Source organism: Pararge aegeria, chromosome 7 (genome assembly GCF_905163445.1).
Source record: "Pararge aegeria chromosome 7, ilParAegt1.1, whole genome shotgun sequence".
In the NCBI taxonomy this organism is placed as follows: Eukaryota; Metazoa; Arthropoda; class Insecta; order Lepidoptera; family Nymphalidae; genus Pararge; species Pararge aegeria.
Window position 1 is genome coordinate 7,250,768 of NC_053186.1, and position 27,329 is coordinate 7,278,096.

Sequence of the window (27,329 nt, forward strand, 5' to 3'; positions counted from 1 at the left end):
GCAATTCGGCAAAGCTGCTATTCTGAAATCTAGATGGACATTTAGGCAATTTTTAAAACCGAATTACACTAAGGTATATCTCTGGGTCAAGAGATGAAAGTTTCTGTCAATTTTACACTGATGTATCTATTTTTTTAATTTTACTGAATTCTGAATTATTTCAGGTCTGGTCTGGTGGGAGGCTTTTGCCGTGGCTAGTTACCACCTAACCGTCAAAGACGTGCCGCTTAGCGATTTAGTTCCGTTGCGATGTCGCGTAGAACCCAATTAGGGGTATGACTACCATACTCCCCATAAGGTTAGCCCGCTACCATGTTAGACTGCATCTTCATTTACCGCCAGGTGAGATTGCAGTCAAGGGCTAACTTGTAGTGGATTAAAAAAAAACCGTCGAGTGATGTTCAAGCGGTTTGATTACGCACCTAGAGCGGCGCGGGGAGTAGCCGCGGCGCGTGCGGCTCGCGCGCGCTTCATAAGGTTCTCTGCGTCGAGCGAGGCGGTGGACAGCACGATCATCAGCGCGACGAAGGCGATGCAAATGCCGTAGAAGCGCAGCGCGCTTTCATAGGGCGGGCGCGGCGCCTCCGCGGCACACCCCGCCAGCACCTTGGCGGGCACCGTGGCCAGCAACACGAACTCGGTCGCACCGCGCTCCGAGCGCACGGTCAGCGGCGCCGATACGCGCGCCAGCGTGAAGTCCGGCGTAAAGTGCACGTGCAGCGCCTGCGTCTTATTGGGCTTCAGGTACTTCGTGCCGCACGGGCGTAGCGAAAAGCCGCGCGCCTCGCAACCCGCGCCCGCCACGCTCCAGTTCGACAGTTGCACTTCAACCCGGCCCGTATTGCGCACCATCAAGCGCCGCGACATCGTCGTCTCCGTGTCCCACGTGCACTTCGTCACCTGGGCAGCGCACGTCGGGTAAGATCGATATTTAAGTTTTCACTAAACCTAGGTGTTGCTTAAATGAATGCCTAATGATTTAGGCGATGTCTATAAAAAAATCGTGTCACCAACTCTTATCAATCAATCAATCAAAAATACTTTATTGCACACAAGAAAAAATAAATAAAAGATAACAAAGGTACAAGTCAATTAAATTTGTGTAACAAAGGTGGTGATTGTGAAAGTCTTAGGTGATTACTATGGGCCAACGGTTTCTGTATGCTTAGGAACCTCCTTAGATTAGGCGTTACTTATAGGCATTGCCCTGTCCGTAGTTAGGGAAAACGGGCGTAAAAACTTCACAAATTCAGGTTGTCTAAATGGTGATATTAGATAAACAGTTTCTCGATGACAGTCCTATCTACTGTTGTATGTGGTAGTAGTAATGTATGTAGCTGTACGTATTGCAACATTACAGAGGCATATTTTTTTCTAAAATCGTATACTTCGTAGAAAACCAATATACCAATTTAGATATACTTAAAAGCAAATAACTTGTAACAAAGTATTTATTTAATGGTATGGCGCTTCACACAGTCAGCATAGCAGTTTTAAATTTGGTAGAAAAACGCGAGTCGCGAGGGACAGCGGTCCCTACTACAACGTAGACTTTTAAAGGGGAACAACTTTATTTTAAAGTCAAAGTCAAATATTTCTTTATTCAAATAGGCACATAGATGGCACTTTTGATGCGTTATTATATACAAAATGTGTACATAGCAGTGAGTAGGATGGCGATAACTACAATCGTAAACTTAAAACTAAAGCTACGAGGGTTCCAATCGCGCCCTGGTCTAAGAAGAAGCCCACAACAAACTTAGCCGGGTGTTCTTTTTGTTATCACCATCTCACATTGTCATTAGAAAATATTTAAGAAGCAACCTGGTTAGAGCAATTGTTTACACCCAAGCTTTTTTATCGTTTACGTAATCCTTTATACTATAATAGGACTTTTCTATAAGCTTTCGCTTAATACAAACTTTGAACTTCTTTAGTGACATCCCCAAGATATCAACCGGTAATTTATTGTAAAATTGTATATAAAATTTATATCTAACGGAAAACCCGGGCGGGTCTCTAATATAAATAAAAATAAGTTGGAATCAGATAGTTAGTTCTGAATACGCACCTCTATTACAAGCGGCGAGTTGGATCCCGGCCGCCGTCCCGATAATTCAAAATTCGGATATGCCCCTTCGCCGGTCAGCTGGACGCTTTCTAGGATGGTTAAATTATTCCTGTGAACAATATTTTCCGTTTACCATACCTCCATTTCCTCCAGATTCGGTACAAGAAAAAACCTGAGGTAAAATCAATGATCTGCCTTCCGAACCGGTGGTCGAGTCATTTGACTTGACGTTTCAAAAGAGCTTATAAACTGGAGATACTTGAAATAAATGAATTTAGAATTTTAATTTGAATTTTGATCTCTTTTATTCGTATTGAGCCGGTACTTTCGGGTTCCAACCAAAATGGATGATAAATAAATATACTACTACAATACACACATCGCCATCTAGCATAAAAGTAAGCGTAGCTTGTGTCGTGGGTACTGAGATAACTAATGAATATATAATAGGTTTTTAGTTTACTTCGTATGATTCCGTCAACTGAAACAACTTAAATGTGTTGCTCTGTAATTCAAAGATTTATTTCGTTATTTTTATTACATTACGCTACAATTCAATTTTGAGACAAATATGTAAATCACTCCTACCTGTAAAAACAAAGAAACGACATTTAAAGTTTATTTTTTAAGTAAATTCACAAATGGTTTTTTGATTTATTCCGTTATATCCGTTATAAGTCACGCACAATGACACATCAACATTGTCTTTTTCTGACTGCCATATTTGTTACTGTTTTATCATAACTTTTGAACTGCTTTGCCGACGGCTTGGAGCGCGGGAGAATTTAAATTATACAATATTGAAACTCTAAAGAAATATACTTTCTTTACAAATATTTATTATTTTTTATGAACATACACTGAAAAACATCCAGACACTGAAAAACATACATGTTCATCACACAATCATTTTCCAGAAACTCCGAAGTCCGAAGGCAAGGTCGCGCCAATCGGCCGTCGGCGATGATGTCCTTTGGTTACAATTATATCTATTGTTGAAGGTTTAATTAAGAACATTTCAGGTCGAATGGTTCTTTAATCTCTATCAGATACGCCTAAAATAGCCATCCGTGTGCGGCGCCGTCATTGAGCACATAGCAGTTAAAGAGCCCTTACCTTAAATAGATGTGAGACGCAAAGGAGCCGGAGTACTTCGGCGTGAACTTTACGCCGATCTCCAACTCCGTGTGCGGCGCCAGTAGCAGCAGCGGCAATGCTAGGGTGGTTACGTTATCGGTGTGTGACACGTTGTCGGTCGCGTTCCACGGCTCGGCACTGCCGCTCAGCACTCTCCAGCCCGTTAGGCGGAACACGTCGGCCGTGGTGTCGCAGCGCTCCGCCGCGCAGTGTGGCGCGCCGCCCGCTCTGTGCACAGGGTTAACGGAAAACAATGATTCATCAGGGGGGTTGTTTTAGTCCGTGCAAGTCGGACATGCCCTGCCATCAGGCAGAAGTCCAAAGGATTTTTTTCCTCCTCAATTAAAATAAAATAAAAGGGTTTACGGAAAAAAAACAATGATGCATCGCGCTCGTACAAAAAGCCGATTGCATGACCTCCACTTTGCCGACAAAGTGCCGCCAAGCAATTTAGCATTCTGGTGCGATGCCGCGTAGATACCAATAATCGGTATGGATTTTATAATTACAAGCACATGTGGCTTGGTCCGTCCATTATAACTTCGAGTGCAGGTAAACAGGGCAAATTTATAATTAGGAAGTTGCAAATTGAAATTAAATGTAGTCATGTGTGTCTGTCTGTTCCTGGAAGCATCTGGCTTCGCTATCATCTCTCACAAAATAGGAAAATGGTAAATTGCAAATTTGCGAGCTTCTTGCCGGCTTCATTCACTGGTTATTCTTGGTAAAAAACTAATAAGAATTTTATTTATTTATTTATTTACTTTATCTTTTATGAAAAGTTGAACAAGTTCATACATTTTGATGTTCCGCATAACATATCCAAACTATTAAAAAATAATCTACGACAGTGCACATATCGCCATCTAGCCCCAAACTAAGCGAAGCTTGTGTTAAGGGTACTAGGAAGACTGATGAATATTTTTATGAATAATATACATAAATACCTATAATATAGGACAGATAAACATTTAGTCTACTGTTACTGCAAAACCATTCCTGTTCATCACACAAACATTTTTCCAGTTGTGGTAATCTAAACACACGGCCTGAGACGGCAGGGTGGCTGTCCACTGCGTCAATTGGCCGTCGAAATGCTAAGCTAGAGTAACCCTACTTCAAATAAATTAATTTCGAATTTGAATTTTAACTTCGCTTGTGTATGGAAAGTCGGTAGCTATAAGCAGGTAAGCGGGACACGCACCTGTCGGGCAGGTCTGGCAGCGCGTACGGCTCGACGCCAATAATCGCCTGCAGTAGCACGGGCACGTGTGCGTTATTGCGTATTGGCAGCCGCAGATAGCTCTCGCTCCCAACGGCCGACAGAGGCAAACGGCCCGCGCCCTCTGCGGCGAAGCGAGGCCACGCTAGCGGCGCCGTGCCCGCCACCTCCATCTGTCGCATCTCGTCGGTTTGCACGATAAGCGTGAAGTTGGTGTCCACCATCGCGCGCTGCCAGTCGAACAGCGCCAGCCGAGCGTTCAATAGCGCCAAGTCTTCGAGCAGCGCCGCGGCATCCAGCGTTTCGCTACGTCGCAACCACCCCGCGGCCTCTGCGCGAGAATCATAGCGTCACCGGATGTATACACTTGCATTGCCACCATCATTATTTATTTAACCGCTGTTGCCCGCAGCTTCGTACACGGTTTTTATGGTTTTGTCATAAATCCTGCGGGAGCCGTACTTTTTCCAGGAATAAAAAGCAGTCAATATATTAATGCAGGGTATAATCTATCTCCATTCCAAAATTCAGTCAAGTTAGTTTTGTAGCTTTTGCGTGAAAGAGTAACAAACATCCATCCATCCATCCTTTCTCATTTACAATATTAGTGGGGTTTAATATGTAGGTTTAATGAAACCTAGGTATAAAATAAACAAGCACCGTGTGTAACATCAGGAAGGTCCTTTGTAACACAGGTTTTCCTTCCGCAAAGGTTAAGGCAGATATTGTATCCTTACGACTAGCATTACAGGGGTTTCCCTACTTGACTAGGCGTAGACCTCCTGACCTCCCTGGCGATACGGTGAGCTCTGTGGTTTCAAGTTCAAGGTCCCGGGCAAGATTCCCGGCATGAGCAATTTATAATTACTGAATTTTCTGTGGTCTGGACTAGTGTGACGCTTCGCCCGTGGCTAGATAGCGTTCCGGGACGATGCCTTAAACCTAACAGGTTAGCCCAGATGAAAAGCATGTAGAGGATAAAATAACCCTAGGTCTCTTTTACCTACGCAACAACACAGTAATTCTGAGAATGGTTACAATTCGGAAAGTTTTAATTATTTCCTTTTGTATTTGATTTCAGAGTTAAAAAGGTTCTAGGCCTCCGGTAGCGCGTTGCGACTGAGTCCGTCTGCTCTGAGCGAAGCGAAACTAAGGTTGATCTTTTGAATTTTTTAATATCCATGAACCAAATTTGCACACTATTAATTTAGTAGAATGTTATGCTCTCTAAAGTGACTATATTGTTTACCAACATTGATATTGTACAAACGTTCTTGAAAATAAATTATTATTATTATTATTATTATTATAAACAATTTCGTCAGTGAAACAAGTTATTAATAATTGTGGAATCTCGTTACCTCGGCAGCCATTCTTGACTAATATTAACCTGCGATTGGGAGTGTGTTCAGGAACCTTGTACAAGACGACCGGGGATCGTCAAAAAGTCATGGAATTGATGTAACGTAAATTATCGATGGCTCTTGATAAGGATTTATTCACCTTCAGTGCCGTCCGGGAGCCCGCAGTAGCAGTTGGGCTCGCAGCGGCGGTGCGGGCTGTGTCTTATTAGCGACACACGCGACAAGCCCCGTAGTACCCTGCCGGTGTTCTCCGTCCCCCACCTGCCCACATTTAACAAAATCATTTTCAATTAATCACCTCAAAAGGTATAAACAACAAAGATTCCGTCGATATAAAGGTTATTAAGTCATCACATAAGAGTTGATGGTTTTCTCTAGGCATCACCTGAATCATTAGGCATCCAATTTAAGCGATTCCTAAGTTTAGTGAAAAATACAGGGCAGTGGTCTCCTTCCACAATGAGGAGGGGGTTAAGGCCGTATTCCACCACGCTGGCCCAATGCGGATTGGTGGACTCCGCATACGTTTGAGAACATTATGCATAACTCTCAAGCATGCAGGTTTCCTCACGATGTTTTCCTTCGCCGTCGAAGTAAGTGATATTTTTAATTACTTAGCCTTTTTTTATAAATTTAGAATGCATATATCTCTGGCAATCGCGGCCTGATTTTAAATTTGTATAAAATTGACAATTCCTCCATGGTGAAAACACCATAAATTTTATTCGTCTAACTGTTCTCTTATGGGCATGGTACCCAAAATGCTGGCACTATTGCCCCTTTGAATTGCTAGACTTAGCCGTTGAGCTAAACAAGCGCTGGGCTTGGGTAACCAGACGTAAGGACCAATATTTGGAACACGATATTCAAAAAAATTTAGAAAATTAGTATAACTTTTTTGACGTCTTAATCTTACACTACTTACTCGAAGCTGATAGCAGGCCCGTCGCTGCGCGTCTGCACTGACACGCCAAGCACGACCATGTCCACCTCCATGGTGCTTTGCGCCTCGAGCACCGCCCGTGAGTCCGCGTACTGCAAGAAGCGCGGCTTACTACAATGCGCTTTGTAAAACCGAAATAACCGCCTTTACAATTCCAAAAATGTATATAGTGTCACAAACAAACTCCGGCACAAGTGAATATTGGCAGCATTGCGATTATATTCGTTTCGCATTTGACCAACCAGCACGGGCAGGAGACAATTATCTTATCGGGGAAAGGATACAAATGTATCCTCTCCGACAGCTTTATCAACTCTCAGAGCACTGGCAAACGAGTGAAAATAATATCTAAATAAAATATGTGTAATAATAACAGGGGAAAACTTTTCTATTCCATGTTCCCGTGCTATAGAAGGTGGAGACAATAATTATATCCCCTGTCAGGGGATATAAAAAGACATGTGAAATCCATCAAACCACACTGGGCCATTGTGATGGACTTCAAGTCTTAACCCTTCATGTAGAAGGAGACCCGTGCTATGAAGTGGGCCGGTAATGGGTTGATATAGTGATGATGATGGATTGGATTATTATGGTTCTAATATACAAATTCATACTAAGAAATAGGAAGAAATAATAATAATACACAACTGTCTCGTTGGTGTAATAGTTTACATATTCAACTTACGATCACAACTGTCCTGTGTCTGTTTCCCAGAGTCGGGCTAAGCTAATATTTTTGTGTTAAAAATAATCATAGCATTAAAACCCACAGAGTTCTGGGATTATTCTCCAAAACTATCTCTCTTAGACCTTTTTTGTTTGTCTCCTGTGCTAGCCCTGCTGATGTTAAATAGAAAACCATTGTCTACATACAAGGCAGGCATACTAAGCAGGGCATGTAAGGTACACATCCTGCAACGCGCCGCCCTGTGTCAATCAACCTGAGGCATAGGTGTTAAGCCTCATTTGCCTGTTATAACACCGGCAACCACGCCCTTCAGACCGAAACACAGGAATGCAACAATGCTGCTTCGCGACAAAAATACCCTGGACGAGCTCTGTCGCAAAAAGCTCTACTACTACTACTATATTTGTGCGTGTTCAGTGCATCATTAGTTTTGTGTTGTGCCATGCTCAATCAGCTGAAAGACGTCTAAAGCGAGACCTGAACGTTCCAGTAACAGTGAGAATGCTAATTCTTTTAATGCTTGCGAACTAAAGCTTAATAAAGCTAACTTGATCTGCATTCATAATCTTATGTTCTATTTTCTCAATATCGTCGTTCAATTCATCATTGGAAAACATCGTGAGGAAAACCTGCATGCCCTGAAAGTTTTCCATGATGTCCTCAAAGACGTGTGAAGTCCACCAATCAGCACTTGGCCAACGTAGTGGACCTGTATACCGTAGTGGACCGGGTAATGGGTTGATATGATTGTGAGTTTATTATTTCTTTAACACTTTGTAAATAAACTTTACACTTAAGAGTACCAAAAAGATTGTTGATTATATATAAGACAGGTTAAGTGTGCGCGCAACCGCCGTTAAGACGCACATGAAATATTTAAGAACAGAAAAATCTCAGGATAACATGTTAGAAACTGTCTTAATAATTAATGTAATGGGCAATTTTTATTTTTTAATATTTGTGTCACCCTTTCGTCTGAGAAAAAAACTGAGCACATTGTAAATATCATTTTTCATTTGTCGTATAATTGACGGACCCGTCTATAATATATTATTTCAAGTGCATTTGGAACACACTGGCGCAAACAATTCACATCAAACTAACAGCGGGTTGGCGCAGTGGGCAGCATCCAAGGCCGTGGCTTTGAATGTTTTTAGTGTCTGGGTGTTTATCGGTATATAATAAATATTAATGTGCATTATATTCATAAAAATATTCATCAGCTATCTTAGTACCCATACCACAAGCTAGGCTTACTTTGGGGGTAGATGGCGCCGGATTGTGCATTGTCTTAGTATATTTATATTTATTTCATTTCTGCCTTGAAATAGTTATTGGTGCAATTCTTTATACATTAAATCAGTCATGAAAATAAAGGTTAATTTGCTATACTCCGCGAACAGCAGGAGAATCTGTATGGTGTAATTTATAATTACTTTACAATGAATAATTGTTAAGTAGTAAAGTCAACATCTCCTGAGGATGCTCCGGTTTCGGAGCGAAACGTGCGTAGAGGGTACATTGCCGAGGATCTGTTTGGTGTGGAATATACAGATTGTAGAAATTATAAATCACACCATACAGATTCTCCTGCTGTTCGCGGAGTATAGTAAATTAAGCTTAATTTTCATAATATAATAAGGATTTCCACAAAGTAACGCCTGCTTCTATCCAATAATTAAATCAGTCGTGTAACCGTCGGCAGACTGAGTTCGCTCCGACTTTTGTCTACCTCCCTCATCCTGCTGCTCACATATCTCAATTAGTCACTAGCGGTTGCGCGCACGCTATAGGAAAAAACAGACTATATAACAAGTTTGGGGGCACGTTACCGGCGCGGAGGGCGGCATTCGCAGCGGCAGTAGGCGCATGTTGCCGGCGCGCACGCGCATCGTTACTACCGCCGTGTTGCAGGTGGCGTGCGGCGCGCTGGTGTTGAGCTGCAGCTCGCCGCGTAGCTCGCCTTCGCGCGCCGGCGCCACCACGGTCAACCAGGCCTGCGCCCACGCACCCGGCCCCACGCACGAGGGAGCAGGCGCGGCTCGCGCGAACGACGCCGCCGCGCCTGGTAGCCGCGCGCCCAGTGCCCCTATGCACAGCTGCACGGGCGCCGGGTTGCGCAGGCGCACGCCCACGCGCCGCGTCGTCGACATGCCCAACGTGCCCAGCGGCAGCCGCGAGTTCGTCGTGTGCCACCAATCCCACTCCTGAGAACGCACGTAAATCCATACTAAAATGCAGTGTGTTTGTTTGTTTTGACGGCCGACTGGCGCAGTGGGCAGCAACGTTGCTTTCTGAGTTATAGGCCGTGGGTTCGATTCCCACAACTAACAAATGTTTGTGTGATGAACACGATTGTTTTTCAGTTTCTGGGTGTTTATCTGTATATTATAAGTACTTTTGGGTAATATATTCATAAAAAAAATTCAACAGCTATCTTAGTGCCCATAACACAAGCTATGCTTACTTTGGGGCTAGATGGCGATGTGTGTATTGTCGTAGTTTATTTATTATTTATTTATTTTTCGTTACTTCACGCCCTAACTGAGCAACCATTCGACAAAAAGAAAGTACGAAAGTACGGAGAGTATCAGGCTGAAAAAATATTCCAAAGGACATTCGTATTTTTACACCATACATCGTACTTCTTTCGCGTCCTAACAAAGTAAACACTTATTCACCGCGGTACGCAGCTCTAGTCTATACCAATAAATAAAATGAAACTGTGAAAGAAATACGAAAATATCAATTTTTAACATGAACCATAGATTTAATAGTATATACGGTGCCAATAACAAGAACACTATATTTAAAAGAGTCCCTATTCAAGCGAGGGCTACACACGTACAAAGAGCATCCGTCCGCTGTAGAGGCGCAGCGGCACGCGGTATTGCGTCACATCCGTATACACCAGCAGCGCCGTGGACACCGACACTTCTGGCGGCAGAGCTCTCTCGCTCAAAAGCAAGCGCGCCACGACCGCGGACGTGCCCGGCGCAAGCGTCAGCGGCGCATTCGACACCATCTGGAGTAACGGACAACAATATTTATTTCACTACAAATTAGCCCTTGACTGCGATCACACCTGATGGTAAATTATGATTTAGGCTAAGATAGGGCTAGTGTGACATTATTATAGAATCCTTTATTGTATCCTTAACCCCAATCGGTTTCTTCGCGACAACGTACCGGAACACCCAAATTCAAATTTCTTCATTCATGTAGGCCTATCACAGGCACTTATGAAGCGTTCATACATATATGTTGGCATAATTGTGAGGGGATGGTGATAACTTAGCTACGAGGGTTCCAAACGCGCCCTGGTCTAAGACGACCCCTCAACAAACTTAGCCGGGTAAAAATATAAAACAATAATAAAAGCCGATAAATCCGGCACGTATTTATCGGTAGGGTGATAGGCGATTTAGCGTTCTGGTAAAATGCCGCGTAGAAACCGATTACCCTTATCAGTTTTACCCCGCTACAATTTCTACCACTGCTACCATCGTAAACTGCATCGTCGCTGATCACCAGTCCGGCTAGCATGGGCAGGAGACATTTTTCTTCCCAGCGAAATACCAAAATATATTATTATTCTCCACAGCTTTATCAGCTATCTGTCTGAGCATTGGGATAGTGGTGGAAATAATATCCAACTACTTTATGTGTAATAATAAACAGGAGATATACTTCTCCTGTTCCCTGTAATTTTTCCTTGTAATTTTTTCCATTGTATCATCGTGAAATACAATGTTTGTCTCCTGCCTAAATAAGGTGTGCTGCTGAGATTGCAGTAAGGGCTAACTTGTAGTTAAAACAAAAAAAAAACTGATGCCCATTTTCACTAACGCCGAACAAGGCAATACCTAATAAACGTAATGTATAAAAGTATGCAAGTATGGCATAGTGACAGCAAATAACGCAATGCCTGTAAGTAACGCCTAATCAAAGATTCCTTGGCATCGGATACCTTTTTTGTATTATCAATTATCTTTTTTTGTAATTTTTCCTATGGATTAACGTTTAAAAAAAAACTTATTTATATTTATCGGTGTCCCTTAGCTCTTAAGACCATTGGGTGGGAGCTCGACATACCTTTCAGGGGGCAGAGTTCGAATACCAGCACGCGCAGAAACTTTTCTTAGTTATGTGCGTTTTAAGTAATATCACCTTCTGCAACGGGGCAGAGTTCTCCATAATAATGTACTCTGGGCAAGCTTGGTGGACCAGGGCCTTAACCCCATCTCATTGTGACAGAAGACCCGGGCCCTGCAGTGGGCCAGTAATTGGTAGATTTGATGATAATGAATCAGTGTCCTAACTTTAGAATTTTCTATAATCATCATCTAATAGTTTCAGATTTTTTTTCTTTACACATCATCCAAATCATTAGGCATCCGATTTAAGACCTCTTCCTTATCCATTGCTATCACTGCGCTCACCTGGAAATACTTCGCGACGTCGTCGGGCAGCGTCACGGCCAGGACGCGAAATGGCCGTGCGAACTCGTTGTGCGCGCGCAGTTCATGCTCGCGCGTGGCGTCCGCACTCGCTGTCACGACGCTGCGGGCAAGCGGGTGACGTCACTGATACTGACCACTATGATTACCACTGGACAGGCGGTTGCCACTTTAGTAGAGCTTTTTGATACATAGCTCGTCCGGTTCGCAATGCTGTGTACCGGTCTGAACGGCGTGGTTGCAGGTGTGGTAGGAGGCAGTTAATGCATACAAAATAAAATAAAATGCATATATAAATTTCGGAACCGACTAATTGGGGGATCAATCTTTCAAAACGCATGACATAAATAAAGCTCGGCAACCTGGTCACAAGTGATGATAGCTCAGTGGATAGGGCTTTAGCCTCCATTTCATGGGGGCCAAGTTTGATCACGCAATTGCTTGGTCTTCAAGTGTGTTTTTATTTTAAGCAAGTGAAATATCAACACACGAACCAGGCCAGGAAAAATTCAAAAATTATAATTCCTAATTTGTCCAGCCGGGATTCGAACCTGAGCCTTCTAAGACCAAAGCGTCCAGCTGCAATGGGTTCACTGAGTCAAGTATCCTGAAGTTTTTTTTAATGTAAAACTTGATGGACCACCATGCAACGTGCCGCCCCATAAGTAGAGGCGTAGGCGTTACTAAACTTTAGCTATAGAATAACGCCAAAGGCTGAAGCGATACTCTATTTTGGAGAAACAACACCACATATATGTTAACGTGAGATAGTATTATGTCACTGCCTACATAGCATTGAATTTATTTGTTTTTAGTTTCTTTAATTATATTTTTTATGTATTGTTTTTTTTTTTTGTCAAAATAAAACATTGATTATTATTATTTTAAGGAGTTAGGCCGGCTACTACAAAATCTGCTTTCTTCAATCTTTATACTCCACACCAAACAAATCTTCGGCAATGCACGTTTCCCTCCGAAACCGTAGCATCCTCAGGAGATATTGACTTTACAATGAATAATGAATAATGAATAATTGCTGTTCTATCCAATATGGCGATAGTACTTTCCCGGACGATCTCAGTAACAAAAAGCTCTAAAACTACTAAAAGGTCGGATTAAGCTACAGTAGGGCACGTACTCCAGCTGCGGCGGCGAGAACCGCAGAGTACCCGGCAGTAGCCGCACGCTGTATGGCACGAGTGTATAGCCCAGCCGCACGCAGCCCACACACCACGCCTCGGCCGCGCCGTCCAACGATCCCGCCGCCCACATCTCTCCATCTGAGTGCACAAATATAACGATTTTACCCAGCGGCAGGCTTCCAGCGGCCGTACCATTACAACGTGCGCGCACTGGGAGTGCTACATTTCTGTTGTTCATAACGGCGTATACACGTTTTGTTCCCACTCTCACTCACTTTTAGCATTCATAATGCTACTATAAATATTAATATTTATAAAATTGTTGTATAAATGTATAAAACTGTTGCCCGCGACTTCGCCTGCGTTTGATTTTGTTTTTTTATGTGGCATTAAATTTAATTGTAGTTCTAAAAAAATTTAAAGTATTCAGTATCGCTGATCCTTAAATGAGGGGTTTGCTGCTGTCCGCTGAGGAGTTCTGTCCTCTATCTCCAACCACAGTTTGGGCAAAATTAAACACATATTATAACCTATTTAGTACAAAATAATTATTTAAATCGGTTATAATTCGTCGGAGTGATGGTGTAAAATCGTCAAACACTTTCATCCCCTCTCCCAAAGGAATCGAGCTTAATTTCGGAAAAAAAGTATCCTATATTACTTCTAACACTTCCAAGAATATGTGTACAAAGTTTCATGAGGATCGGTTAAGTAGTTTTTGCGTGAAAGCGTATCAAAAAAACTTACATTGACATTTATAATATTAGTAGGGATAGGGATAGGAATAATATATAATTGTTAATAATATATTATTTTTTTGAAGCCACTCGGATATTGTAGTAAAAGAAGCATTATCGATCATTTGTAAACAAAGTTTTCAAAGTGAAGCTGTATATTTGAGGCCTCTGCAAACATATACATTCCTCACGCGACGATACCTGTCTGATGTGCGATTTGCATTTTCATTGCAGAGGCTGTCTCGCGGGCTGTGGTTGCGGAATGTAAAGTAACCAATTATAAGGCGATAAAGCCGCCTCTTATATTCTACTTCTTTCTTTATGTTTCTGTTTTTATTATATTTTCGTATGTTGTGGTATACAAATAGTGTTTTATATAATATAAACTTACAATTGAGCGTCAGTTGTGCCGCCTTGATGAAATTCTGGTGTGGCTTGAGTTTTGAGCGTAGAAGCGAAAGGCGCACGCCTGGCGAAGAGCCACCTGCAATGAAATACTAATTCATGTAACAATGAAAGTAAAATTGAAGCAACAGACAGGCTGTCTCCCTACAGCGGTAGTACATAGTAGTTTCGTCGCATTCTCGGTATTCTCAATATCCTGCCATTAATTCTGTAAAAAAATTATATCTTAACTCTTTATTTGGAACTAATATAACTGTTTTTAGTTCGTTGGACACTCGTCCTACTGATTTCACAAATTACAGCACCAAAATGGCGTCAAAAAGTTGAAGACGAAAACAAAACGAGGCAAAATTACACAAAAATACCGTTATTCTTTGTTCCAATGTATACTGGCGTGCGCTGCACATTTCTTTATAGCGAGATGAAAATGATGCATAGGGAGATTACTACTCTTAAACAATTCTAAAAAAAAATTTGAATATAAGATCTTTGTTAATAACACCAGGGAACAACCGGGGTTTTAAACTTTTTATAGGTGCATACTGTTTTCAGCTCATACTTGTATTTAGCTCAGTTTTAAATTTCTATACTTTCCTTGAGTTAAATAAATAATGCACTCGCAGTTGGGTTTCTGGTTTGTATATTATATAATTTGACAAGTACAAAACATACACAATAAATTGATATACAATTTATAAAAATAAGTTATCGAGTTTAGAAACAACCCGCCAACCTTATATCAGAATGGCGGCTCACTTTAGTGTAATATTTTTACAATTGTAACAGTTTAGTACAATAACGTACATATGTCATACATTTATCCTGTACAGTTTTGATCGATTTGGAAATCATACACTCGCCATTCTGACCGTTACGCGATTTTCGCTTTAGTTTGAACAGAGCTTTGTACTTTAGTGACCGCATTATGAACTGAGCAATAAATTTCAATAACAATAGGAATGTGCAACGCTTCGCCACTCATCTCTCTCTGAATACTCAGGTAGGCGACCGGCGCAAAGGCGCTGATATTTAACTTAAGCTTTGTAAAATCTTTGCAATAGTCTGTTTTTAAGCTGAGTGAAGGATTAGTATAATAAATGGTTTCTTAAATGTATGTTTTCGTTAAGTGTTATAGATTTCGACTAACTGTTACGCAGGACGCTATGACGCTCCCTAACCAAAATGAGAGTGAGATAGACTTTATAATGATTTATTGCCCGATGACTCAGTTCGTAACGCGGGCACTATAGGGACGCAGAAAGCGCAAGAGCCGCCTGTCACCCATTGCGTACCGTTGATCCGCACGTCGGGAGTCGCGGTGCAGGGCGAAGGCGGTGCGCCGCGCCAGCAGCCCGCTCCGCTCACGTAGCCCTCCAACACCAAGTCTGTGTCGGCACTGTTGGCCAGCTCCAGCTCCACCTGTCCGACAACGACCACGGGTTAGCGGGCTGCTGAACGCGGCGCGCTACTCTTTTATTTTTTTTATTTTTAACCCCCGACGAAAAAAACGACGAGGTTTTAACAAGCTTGATGTATCCGTACCTGTATGCGTGTGTGCGTGCGTGTTTGTGTGCGTGCGTGTGCGAGATATGTAAGGTGGAAAAGTCGGGTTTGTTCTTAGCTACGTCTTATACAAATCGGTCGAAGATAGCCGCCGCAACAAAATGGCGGGATTTCGTATTTTTTCACAAATCCCTCAACACAGAACAGAGCAACACTTCGCAGCACAATGCTAGAAACACATCCTGCATAGTGCCACCCTGTGTCCATCAACCTGAGGCATAGGTGTTAAGCCACATGTGCTTGAACTACACCGGCACCCACACCCTTCGGACCAGAATACAGCATTGCAACAATGCTGCTTAGCGGCATAAATAAGCATCGTTGTAGTACTTCCCGGAACGAGCTCTGTCACAAAAATCTCTACTGCCACTACTCAAACATATATGGGATGTGCACCAGAATGTTCTAAGTTTGTTATGGGCTATGGGCTTCTTCTTAGAACAGGGCGCGTTTGGAACCCTCGTAGCTTTAGTTTTAATTTGACGAGTTTATTTATCGCCATCAACTCACTGCTATGTCATATTTTACATGTAATGTACGCATCAAAAGTGCCATCTATGTGCCTATTTGAATAAAGAAATATTTGACTTTGACTTTGTTCAAAATTTGAACATTCCATCCCATTGGTGCACATCACATTTCCTTTGGCTCCTGCCTGTGCTAGCCGTGAAGGTAAGATGGCCAACCTGTAGTGGAAAGAAATTTGATTGGTCGCGACGTTACTGCGACAGCGCATAGCGAGCCGCGTGCGGTCTCACCGTGTGTGTTCCGTCGCCGGAGCCGCGCGAGCCGAGCCGTACGTGCAGAGGGCGCGCGTGTTCGCCCGCCTGCACCGGGCGCGCCTCCACCGCTAGCAGCAGCCCACCGCCCGGCAGGTCCGCTTTCACCCTGCGTCGCAGCAGGCTCGACACGAGCCGGTGGACAATTAGCTCACACTCGCCAACAGTTGCACATCACTACTTTCTGCCAGGTAAATATTTCGAAAATGTCTGGACCGATTTCAATTTATTTTTGACGTCATTATATCTTATAAATGGTTGAACGCTGGCTGCACGTGCGAAAAAGCATGACTCATTGTCACGTTCCGTCTTAGCTGAGCGTGCAAGCGTTCGGGTTTGTCTTCTACTCGGACGGACGTTATCACGTAAAATTATAGTCCGTAAACCGACTTTACCAGACGGCAAATTATTTTTCTTTTATTCGCTTCAATAAGGGTTGTTTTGGAACAAAAGAAAAGAATTGTTACTTCGAGTTACTTTCATTCGTTTTATTACATAGTAGCTGTGGCCTACGGTTTTACTCGCGTTGACTACGTATCGCAGCATAGTGCTAGTCAGCAATTTCGTCAATATAGCACCAAGCGCAGACTTTTTCATTCGGATTGACAGTTCTAGAAATACAAACAAACTGTTAAGTTTTAGTGTAGGTAGTAAATATAGCGATTCAACTTTGACTTTGATTGTCTTAAGTCAGTAAATAGATGGCAACTTTATTTACAAGGTGCTAAGCGTGCACGCCGTTAATTACCTGGCATGCTCTTATTATGTCTAATTGTAGGAGCTCGACTTCCGATGGAGATTCGAATCCCAGCATGTGTTACGTGTGTTTTAAGTAATTAAACGATCACTTGCTTCAGTGTCGAAGGAAAACATCGTGAGGAAACCTGCATGCCTGAGAGATCAACATAATGTTCTCAGAGGTGTGTGGAGACCACCAATTCGCACTGAGCCACCAATCTGCACTAGGCCAGCGTGGTGGACTACGGCCTTAACACTTTATCATTCTGGAAAGAGACCCGTGCTCTGGAGTGGGCCGATAATGGGTTGATGATGATATCCAAATTTGCCTGAGTGTGTTTTACGTAGTATAAAGAGATAATAACAAAATTGCGCTAAGATCTATCCATGAGACAGTGCCTTTATTTTAGCGATATGGTTTTTTTTTCCTTCTGGCGTTACACAGAGGAGACAATATCAGGTGTATAACGTTATGGTTATAGCTACCTCACGTACGCGGTGAGCGGGTGGAGCGTGTGCGGTGGCAGAGCCACCCTTAGCCGCACGAGCGTGCGTCTCTCTCGCGGCGGCACAGCCCAAGCGGCACGCGGCACATGCTCTTCTCCCGCCGGCAGCATTAGGCCCAGCCACTCGCTCGTCGAGTACACCTCGTGCACTGCGGGCGAGGCACGTAATTCAAACGACGTTTTTAGAGTCAAAACTTCTTAAAGCGCGTTGAGCACTTTTTATGTGAACAACGAGAATGGAACTCGCGTCATCCTCACCGAACCATTTCCATGAGCTATATGTATACTTTGCATATGTACATAGATTTGGTTTACATTTCTATTGGGGACTGCCCCAAAGACTGCCTGCATGTTTTTTCTAACAATCACTTTTTTTGTGAACAACAAGAATGGAACTCGCGACATCCTCACCGAACCATTTCCATGAGCTATATGTATACTTTGCATATGTACATAGATTTGGTTTACATTTCTATTGGGGACTGCCCCAAAGACTGCCTGCATGTTTTTTCTAACAATAATTATTTACGGACCAAGCAAATGGCTCACCTGGTAAGTGGAACCATCGCCTACAAAATGAGCATCACTTTCGGCGAAAAACCAGAGTCCTTGACAGGAATCAGCGAGTTGAGAAGCAGGCTGGCTGGAGGAGGAAAGCGATGGACGTCGAGGGCCCAAGGCGCTGGCACCGGAAAGCGCTGCGTTGGTAGGCCCCCGACTAGGTTGACAGACGATAAAAAACAAGTCGCAGGGATTCGTTGGGTACAAGCCGCATAAAACCGTAGCGTGTGGTCCTTCAGTTGAGATTACAATAGTGAGTTTAAATATCGCTGAGTAGAGAAGGAATGTTGCCAGCATCCTGTCGGAGCTTCACGTACCTTGTATAGTGGTGTCGGTGGGGTTGAACAGCGTCAGCTCGGATTCAAGTGTAGCGTTGAGCGGCACTCGCAGACCCACCAGCGGCCACACGTCGAACGGGCTCGCTTCGCCCACCGCCGACACCTGCGCCGCAGGACCTTTAGTGACCAGCGTTCAAAGGAACAATCCAAGCTTTCAATCTAGTAGCAATTCTTAATAAACGTTAGTCAGAAGGTTAGGTTTTAGGTAAAACAAATTGCTTTCTTATATAATCGTTCAAAATGTTGTCTAAATGATGATAACTTTTAAAGAAGGTATTTTAACCTGCCATACTGTGAGATTTAATTTCTATATGTCTAAGTCAGGCTAATAACTAAAATTATTTGATTAATAATAAATCGATAATTATTTGATTATTAATGACTATGATAGCTTTTACTGGAGGTAGTTTGCTACAATGCAGCGATACATTTTTGTCTCTAGCATATTAGTTTGTCTTGTATTGAGACTAAGTTAACAAGTGATGTATTTAAGTCTTTACAAGATACGCCATAAAGCGGCCAAAAAGTGCAAATCTAAATGGGTCAAACTGATTTTCTACCTAAGACGAACACTATTTCTCTAACTTCCAAAATTCATTGTAAATGCATTCTTATAGAGCCCTCTGCTCCTACAAGTTGACCAATATTTGATTACAAGTGATCTCGTTGCCCCTCGTATAGTGACGGAATAGCATATTCCACAATAATACAACCAGCACGTAGATAACAGGATTTTTCGTGTGCAAATGAAAGGGAAAACTGAATCGAAGGATTTGAGATGTTCCCGAACACTTAACAGGATCAAGGTGGAGGGTTAAAAAATGGCGGTACCGAATACTTGTGCACGCCGAGCGAAGTGTGAAGGTAGAGGTGCGCAGCGACTGGGCCCTCGCGCCGTCCCAGGTACACCACGCTGAACGTCGTGTTGCCACCTGGCGCCAGCGTCTAAGACACACAGCGAAGTTTTACTCACTTATTACCTTATTACATTTGAAGGTCAGGTGTTAGATTTTCTACCTAAGAGTGCACTCTATTGTCAGTAGTTTCCCAGTATTACAACTAGATGGCGCTCCTCCGATACCATGTAAATCTTGTAACTTTCACGCAATGGAATAAGTAAACATGGGTAGAAAATCACACACTTGGCACTCTTAGTGTCAAATTTCCTACCAATTCTACAATACTGTTTCCCATTTCGTAACTAGATAGAGCTCTTTCGATGCCACACAAATGTAGACAACTTTCATACGATCGAATAGGTAGAGAATGTTACACTAGGCACTATGGAAGCACTAGCGTCGTTTAAGACACTGACGGAAACAGTGGTGCTTATTCTAATGTACACAAATGTAAATTGACAAGCCTAACAGAAGTGTTAAGTGAAGTGCTGCTCTTTTCTTCAACACACTTTTCTACAAGGTTGTAATACTTTTTAGAACAGAATTAGCACCAATTGAAAAAGAAGACCTAATACTTTTCCTTGTGGATATTTTATTTGAATGTTTGCCTACTTACTTAAATCAATAAAAACAACTATTTATATTAGTGTGAACAAAACACATGAATAATATAAAAAACGGAATGAAATGAGAAACGGCGAATTTTTTTAAAGTTGCTTACCTAAACAGACAGTTAGATGGTTAATTTTTTTACAGATGAAGTACTATGTGCCGCTATTATAAAAAATAAAAACCAGATTGATATATTTTAGGGGGCTCCCATATGACAAACATGATTTTTGCTGTTTTACAGGTAATAGTACGGAACGGTACGGTCTTGCGAAATTCCGACTCGCACTTGACCGGTTTTTATAGTTACATCCCTATTCTAAAACAACTACGCGATATTAGCTAACGAAACAAGGCACAGTGCAAGTTGCAAGTGCAAGCTCATCGTAAGGGTGTAACTACTAGCCTGCCCGCCTGCATATTATGATTGGGGCAGTCTCCACCTAACTTACTTAAATAGAGGGTGCAATAAGTTCCTACATCGTGCTATCGAAGTTTTCAAATGCTAGAACCATATATACGAATCCCAAAGATGAATGTTTGGACATCGGCCCCCGAGAACACAACACCAGCTCGGTGGAAGATCCTCCTATTGTTACGGTGGAGCGCATGACCAGCGATAGCTCCCGTAGATAATAATATACAACGTGTAAATGAAAACCGAATTAATAATTCACAAGCTTTAGAGTATCAGTATGTACTGTCTTTGAGAATTATTTGTGAAACCGAAAACCTAATACTTTTTCTGTAAACCACTGTCATAGTATTTACTGAAAGAAATCAGATACAGCACTAGCATCACATGCAAAATTAAAAGCATGTGACTCCTTTCACTTTAATTAGATACGCCTCGCGTAGCTTAGGTATTATGCGCGTGTCAGTCCTTTATCTTCAATAGGGTTGTCATAAGTTTTAGTTTGTATAGAAAAATAAATATGCTTCTTTTGATTTAATATTTTTACAGGGTGATTCCTTATGAAATATAATGCAACCTTCAATATTATTTCGTATTCTGTTACACGTTGTATATAGCTACCATGCATGCCACCACGACTAGTCGCTCAGTAGCAAATAGCTCACAAGATATTACTTAACAGCTTTTAATATATTGATTCATAAGTACATATTGAAAACACCACCATACAAAGATTTAATAATGCTGCGTATCTTAAAATAAAATTGCTGGTAATCTTCAGTGGATTTCGTACGTTGCAGAAGCAGTGCGGCAATGTGGATTGTGAGCGTGCGAAGACGCAGGAAAAGTTCGAGCTTGACTCCCTCCAAACCAAGTCAAAATGCGAACTTTTCCCGCGCCCACGCGCGCTCTGTTTTTCTTCTGACTTCTTTCTTCATGCTTCTTGACCTTTCTATGGCTATGAATCTAAAAAACAATACCTGTATTATTTCACATTACATGTGTGTGTGTGTGTGTATGGGTGGGTGTGGGTTTCACATTACTTGGAAACGTTTTCGTGTTTTTTTTCGTCTTACAACGGCGGTGTACCGGTTAGTGCCTGTTGGTTATGAGTTAAAATAAAAACATTCGTTTAAAAATATGAATTTTTTCCCTAGTTAAGATGACCATGCCAGACTTTTAATCTTCATATTTTGTCATTGGCGTTACTTTTGAAATCTAGTACAGAATTTCACAGCTGTTAAAATTTTTAATTTAAGTGCCCAGAGATGCTGTAGATCAGTTAGATCACAGGCTGCAGATGTGAGACGATATCAAAGGATAATGTGTAAGTGTAAGTAAGTGTGTAAGTATGAGTAAGTGTGGAAAGTGGAAATAATAAAGGATCAACCAAGACTTAAATAACATTTAAAATACATAACAACATAAAAATCACAGATTCCATACCTATTATGAAGTGTAAAATTTAATATTATGCTTAACCATAGCAATGTGTATACAAAATGCTATATAACTCATAATACTGTTGTAATATGTGGTATAGCCCTTTTATATGGGATATATAATTCAAAATAGTCAAAATATTTATATTGTTTCAAATAACACAATATTAATTGTTAAAAGGTTATCTTAACCAAGTCGATACATTGATTTCAGCGTCAGAATACGCACAATAACAGATATCAACAGATAACGTACAATTACCAACTACAAGTATCGGCCGAGACCTTCGGTTTGTGTGTAATCAATTATTATTGTGTTGTATAAAAAAAGTCTCGTTTTTAAGTAAAAAAAAATTTTCACGCTGTGGCTACATGTGCAATTACCTAGGCATTTCATAACACTTTACAAAATATTTCTGTTCCCTAACCTGATGCGATAAATAATAGTTGAGGATTTCTCCTGGCACTTCACCATCAGCTCCTTTATTGTGATGAGCATAAATTGCTTACCAACCATATACCATAACCGAATCGCAACCCTTGCAATATTTCACGTCAGTTTCACTTGATCAAATGGTGCTTTTTTCGAAATAATGATAATAAAATTCTTTATTACACACCATAAAAGCATAAGTAATTCATTAACAAATTAGGATGTGATCATACACAAAAAAAAACTGCTTAAGTTACTTTACAGAATACTGAAATCGCTATAGGTACGGAACTCTTTAAACATTATAGGGCATAATTTAAAAGAGTTCCGTCGATTTCTCCAGGACCCCTCCAATAGATTTGGACCTGATGAAAATGGGACCAGATGAGAAGTCTTTCAAACAAAAAAAAAAAACAAATCCGTTTATAAATGACAGACTAAACGAAAAAAGAATATACAACTTATTGATACCCTCATCCTTTTTTGATGTCGGTTAAAAAAGTATATCCATAGTTTTGGTTTCAATTGAAACAAAGTTGAACAAAGAGTGGTGACAAAGGAACTCCTTAAGAGCATTACCTATTAAATAATAAACGTGGCATAGTGACAAAATAGTTATTCAATGAGTCAAATTTCGACCCACAGAATCTTTCAAATGCCAGAGCGTGAAGAAACACTGATCTATTCCGAATTTATGCCACTTTTATTCATAAAAACGCAAGGGTTAGTTTAACCATTGCGGTCACAGAACGTTAAAAAATTAATATTAATTATAAAATTAAAAAAGAGATATCAGTTTTAACGCGTTGACTGCTGCCTAACATTAACAAAACGGTACACGAGTGCGGCAGGATTACGCTAGCTACGCTAGGCGTGTTTTCAGCACTGGTGAAGCGTATTCGAAACGGGCGCTACGAGCATGCGGCCCCACACGCCTGGCGTGTGTAAACTTATCGCGACAGCGATGCGGCCTTTACGCAACAGGTGTGTTATTACATCACTCGTTTTTTCTCATTTATTTATTGAATAACATGAAAACCCAACACTTGTTGCATTTGAATAGCAATTTGTTTTTTTTTGTTGGATAAAATAGAATAAAACTTAAATGTAGTCAACACAGATTTTCTTTTTTTCATAAATAATTATTTTGTAAAGAGCTTTAAATATTACATCTGGTAGGTCACTATTTTACTATATTCAAAATCGCGGCAACGTTAACCTGTGTGTAACTTGTCAATGTCATTTACGAATCATGTTAAATAAATAAGTACAAAAACAGTATTAAATACCTACTTACATACGATCTACAAACATCAAACGCGGCATAATTTCCTAAACCGCGGATGACTAAACGCATAGTAGCACTGCCTGTGCCTGTACTCTTTAGGTACCTACGATGTCTCTTGTATCTAAATAAGGTAATTTTTTTTTGTACTTTCCTTTGAACACTTCATGTATCTTATGTTCACAATCACAATTTATGGTACATAAACAATAAATAAATAAAAAATAAATAAATTCGATTCCCATGCAATATACCATAGAGCATAGGTGTAGTAATAACTCTCCCTTACCTATGAGAAAAATTTGTTAGTCTATTACCTACCTAGCGTGTAAAAAAATTTAAAAAGAAAATTTTCGTGCCGTATCCTTCTCTAATTGCACATGCATACCAACGGAAAGTAAGTTGAATTTACGTATAACACCTAAAAATCGAAAGTGTGAGACATGATTACCATTAACTAGGTAGGTACGTTATTGTAACTTAAATTTAATTCCCATCTATTTGATGTAGCTTTCGATGCAACACATTAAAGAGACTTTTAACCACTTTGTTTGAATGCGTTCATGATTTAACTCTAAAGTATTTTTTTTTAAATTTAATTAAGATATTCTTACTACTATCTATACTGAAATTACTAACAGCAGTAGTATGAATGTACTAACAGCATGAAACTTTTACCTATAGGAATAACGAAGGAATGGCGCAGAGCCACGCGGACTCGCCACCAACTAAAAGGAGGCGAGTCGACTATTCCCCCGAGATGGTACAATGGGGGAATTTTTGCGACAAATGCAAGCCGCGAAAAAAATGGCGGTGCCCTAAACACCGTAAAATACACCCAAATTGTCGAAAACGGCTTGACTTTTAAAAAGCTATATTATATACTTTTTAGACTATATTATAGCCCTTGAAAAGTAAAGCCGTTTTCGACCTACATGTCTATTATTAAAATTAAAAGTAATAAAAAAATATTGTGTCTTATTACACTCGGTGTCGGAAAAAATCTACATGTTGTAAAAGACAAAAATAGGTCACGGTTTGTATATTCGTTAATTTACTTATACAGAATAGACCAGTGTTTGCATAATCAATCATCTATATTTACTATGTTACAGAGGGGAACAAAATCTAATCCTATCAATGATAGTATGAAACGAATTGAAACTACATAAATAATAGCAATCACTTTTTATTTGGCTTAGATGGGCCAGCCTCTGCGAGGTCCTTGGCCGAGATTGTTGACTGCCGCATGCAATGCCTCTTTGATAGACCAGCTCGTTCCATCAAAGAAGAATTGCATGCGGCATCCGTGAAATTCGCTGCACCAATTGGCCTCTTGACTCCAGCTGGCTTCAATGGCACAGAGATGCCAGCGATGGCTTTTCGCAGCAGCTCTGTCAGGCAGGTGCTGCCTGTACCGCTACCGCCGTCGGAGCTACAGGACGGCACCCATTCGCTTGGCGTAGTGTTTTCGTCTTCCTGTTAATTAGAACAAAAAAATGCACTTACCTACCCACGTAGTCAACAGTAAATATCAGCGTCGTAATAACAATAAAATCACAATGCCCCCAAAATAACAACAAAAACTTGATAACTCACAACTTCGTCACAATATTACATGTACCAAAACAGCAGAAACAATAGAAATTAATCGTGTTTACGAAGGTACTTACGTCTTCCATCGCTTCGCGTTTGCACTACTCCGCAAGTAATCAATGACTACGGATAAGTCTGTTAAAATTTTCTATCGCCATCTATTGTGAGGAACGTGAACTTTTACAATAAATACCGATTTACTCCAACAAGTCAAAGATACAAAGCTGTCTAGCAAATAGATGCGTCAACTAAACGATTTGGAAATCATAAATATTAATACGTTTTTCTTGTACAAAATAAAATTTTCTACGGTTTCGTGTGACAAAATTCTGTTTCCTGTTTTGTTCGGGGATTGACAATATTGTACCTATTATTAATTAAATGAATGATATTCATTTCATTCATAAAAATGTAGTCCCGTCACCAGTGAATTAAATACCCTTAAAAAGATTTGCGACTTTTACATTACATAAAACATACTATACATACATACACGTATGTATAACATATTAAGCCCAAACCTGAACCCATTTTGCTTTTATACGGCTTTTATACTAGTAGAAAACCCAATCTTGACCAAAATAAAACATTCAGGGCATTTAGGTAATTATGAATCGATGCGTCGTGCACACGTGACAACCTCTTGAAATGAATTATCATACATAATATAATAAGCCCGAACCATAATTCAGTGGAACAGTTATTCTGAAAGGGTGCATATCTATTTATTTACATCGGTGGTACCAGTTACCCGAAGGCAAACACGTAACAACTAGTTTTGGCGCGAAAAGTGCAATTTGCATAGGGTTAGGTAGGGTGCTATGCAGAAGCCGCGAATTTAGGGTTGAAACTAAAATCGTTCTAACTTAACCCCAGATGACATTTAAAAAGTATACCTATATATTTTTTTGTATTATTATGTGAACATTATTTCCATAACTTTTTGGTGTAAAGTGTAAGTAAGTGTGTAAAAATGAATAACTTAAAAACCCCTTTCAATATAGTGTACATTGTTCTACTAATCATTTGTAACCATATTGAGGGAGTTGTGAAAAAAGGATTATATTTCGCTGTTCTGAGGCGGCGACGAACTTGGATTTGAAATTTGTCATAGAGAATTTTACTAGTAATGAAATAAATAAAAATGTGGACCCAAAAGGGGTGGAATGCGCCCTCTCCCCGCGCCTTCCTGTGAGTGCCGACTGCCTGACGAAGCACATCTCCACCACGGTAAAAGAAAAATAAACTATGAAGATAATTGATATATAAAAAAAATGAATTTACCTCCAATTATGCTTGGGTATAAAGTCATAAGAAATTAGTTATTGAGTTAGCATGCAGTAATTAAAATTAAATAATCAACCAATATAGTATAATCAACCAAATAAAATCAACAATCATATAATCAACCAAATAAAATCAACAATCATATAATCAAATCAACAAAATCAACACAAATAAAATTGGAATCTGCATTCGATGTCACAGGAAAACAGAATCTGAAAATTGATAAAAAGACAACAGTAGTAAATGTGAGAATCCTGAATTAAACCGTAATTCTATCAAGCTACCTTCGGATACAAATGCAATACAGGAAGAAAGCTATGAGATGCTTACAAATGATTGTGGGCTTACCTATTCCAAAATGATAATAAAGAGCTAATTTTTAGTAGCGATGTTTGTATTGATGATAGTCACCAAAACATTTAACGCATAGCCCAGGTTTTTTAATGCAACTGGGACAATGAAATAGGGTGGCTTTGCGAATATTATGCGTATTTAAACAATGTCTGCAATCTTTTCGTTTAGTTTTACCAGAAGCGTTTTTAGGCAGGTCAGCTATGCAATGTATGATATCGTCTGTTTTTGTTGTCATGAGATTGCCAGTTGATGATGTTGGAATATTGCTAACGCCAGTCTGTCTATCAGTCAGTGTGCCAATATTTAATAACTGTCTAAACAATTTTAAACGAAAATCGAAAAATGATTTTTC

At 40.6% G+C, this 27,329-nt stretch overlaps 1 protein-coding gene across 1 annotated transcript in view; it reads right to left on the minus strand.

Moving 5' to 3' along the window:
• Positions 1-27,329, minus strand: part of LOC120625407 (transmembrane protein 131) — a 39,423-nt gene that overhangs the window by 3,197 nt on the left and 8,897 nt on the right. The window contains exons 4-19 of the mRNA XM_039892463.1: positions 19,489-19,602; positions 18,637-18,760; positions 17,739-17,907; positions 16,494-16,623; positions 15,465-15,591; positions 14,159-14,251; positions 13,027-13,168; positions 11,871-11,991; positions 10,277-10,453; positions 9,261-9,635; positions 6,720-6,829; positions 5,934-6,055; positions 4,413-4,761; positions 3,188-3,436; positions 2,072-2,180; positions 423-900 (exon numbers count right to left, since the gene is read on the minus strand). Coding sequence (XP_039748397.1) covers positions 423-900; positions 2,072-2,180; positions 3,188-3,436; positions 4,413-4,761; positions 5,934-6,055; positions 6,720-6,829; positions 9,261-9,635; positions 10,277-10,453; positions 11,871-11,991; positions 13,027-13,168; positions 14,159-14,251; positions 15,465-15,591; positions 16,494-16,623; positions 17,739-17,907; positions 18,637-18,760; positions 19,489-19,602 — 2,989 coding nt within the window. The remainder of the gene's footprint in view (positions 1-422; positions 901-2,071; positions 2,181-3,187; positions 3,437-4,412; positions 4,762-5,933; positions 6,056-6,719; positions 6,830-9,260; positions 9,636-10,276; positions 10,454-11,870; positions 11,992-13,026; positions 13,169-14,158; positions 14,252-15,464; positions 15,592-16,493; positions 16,624-17,738; positions 17,908-18,636; positions 18,761-19,488; positions 19,603-27,329) is intronic.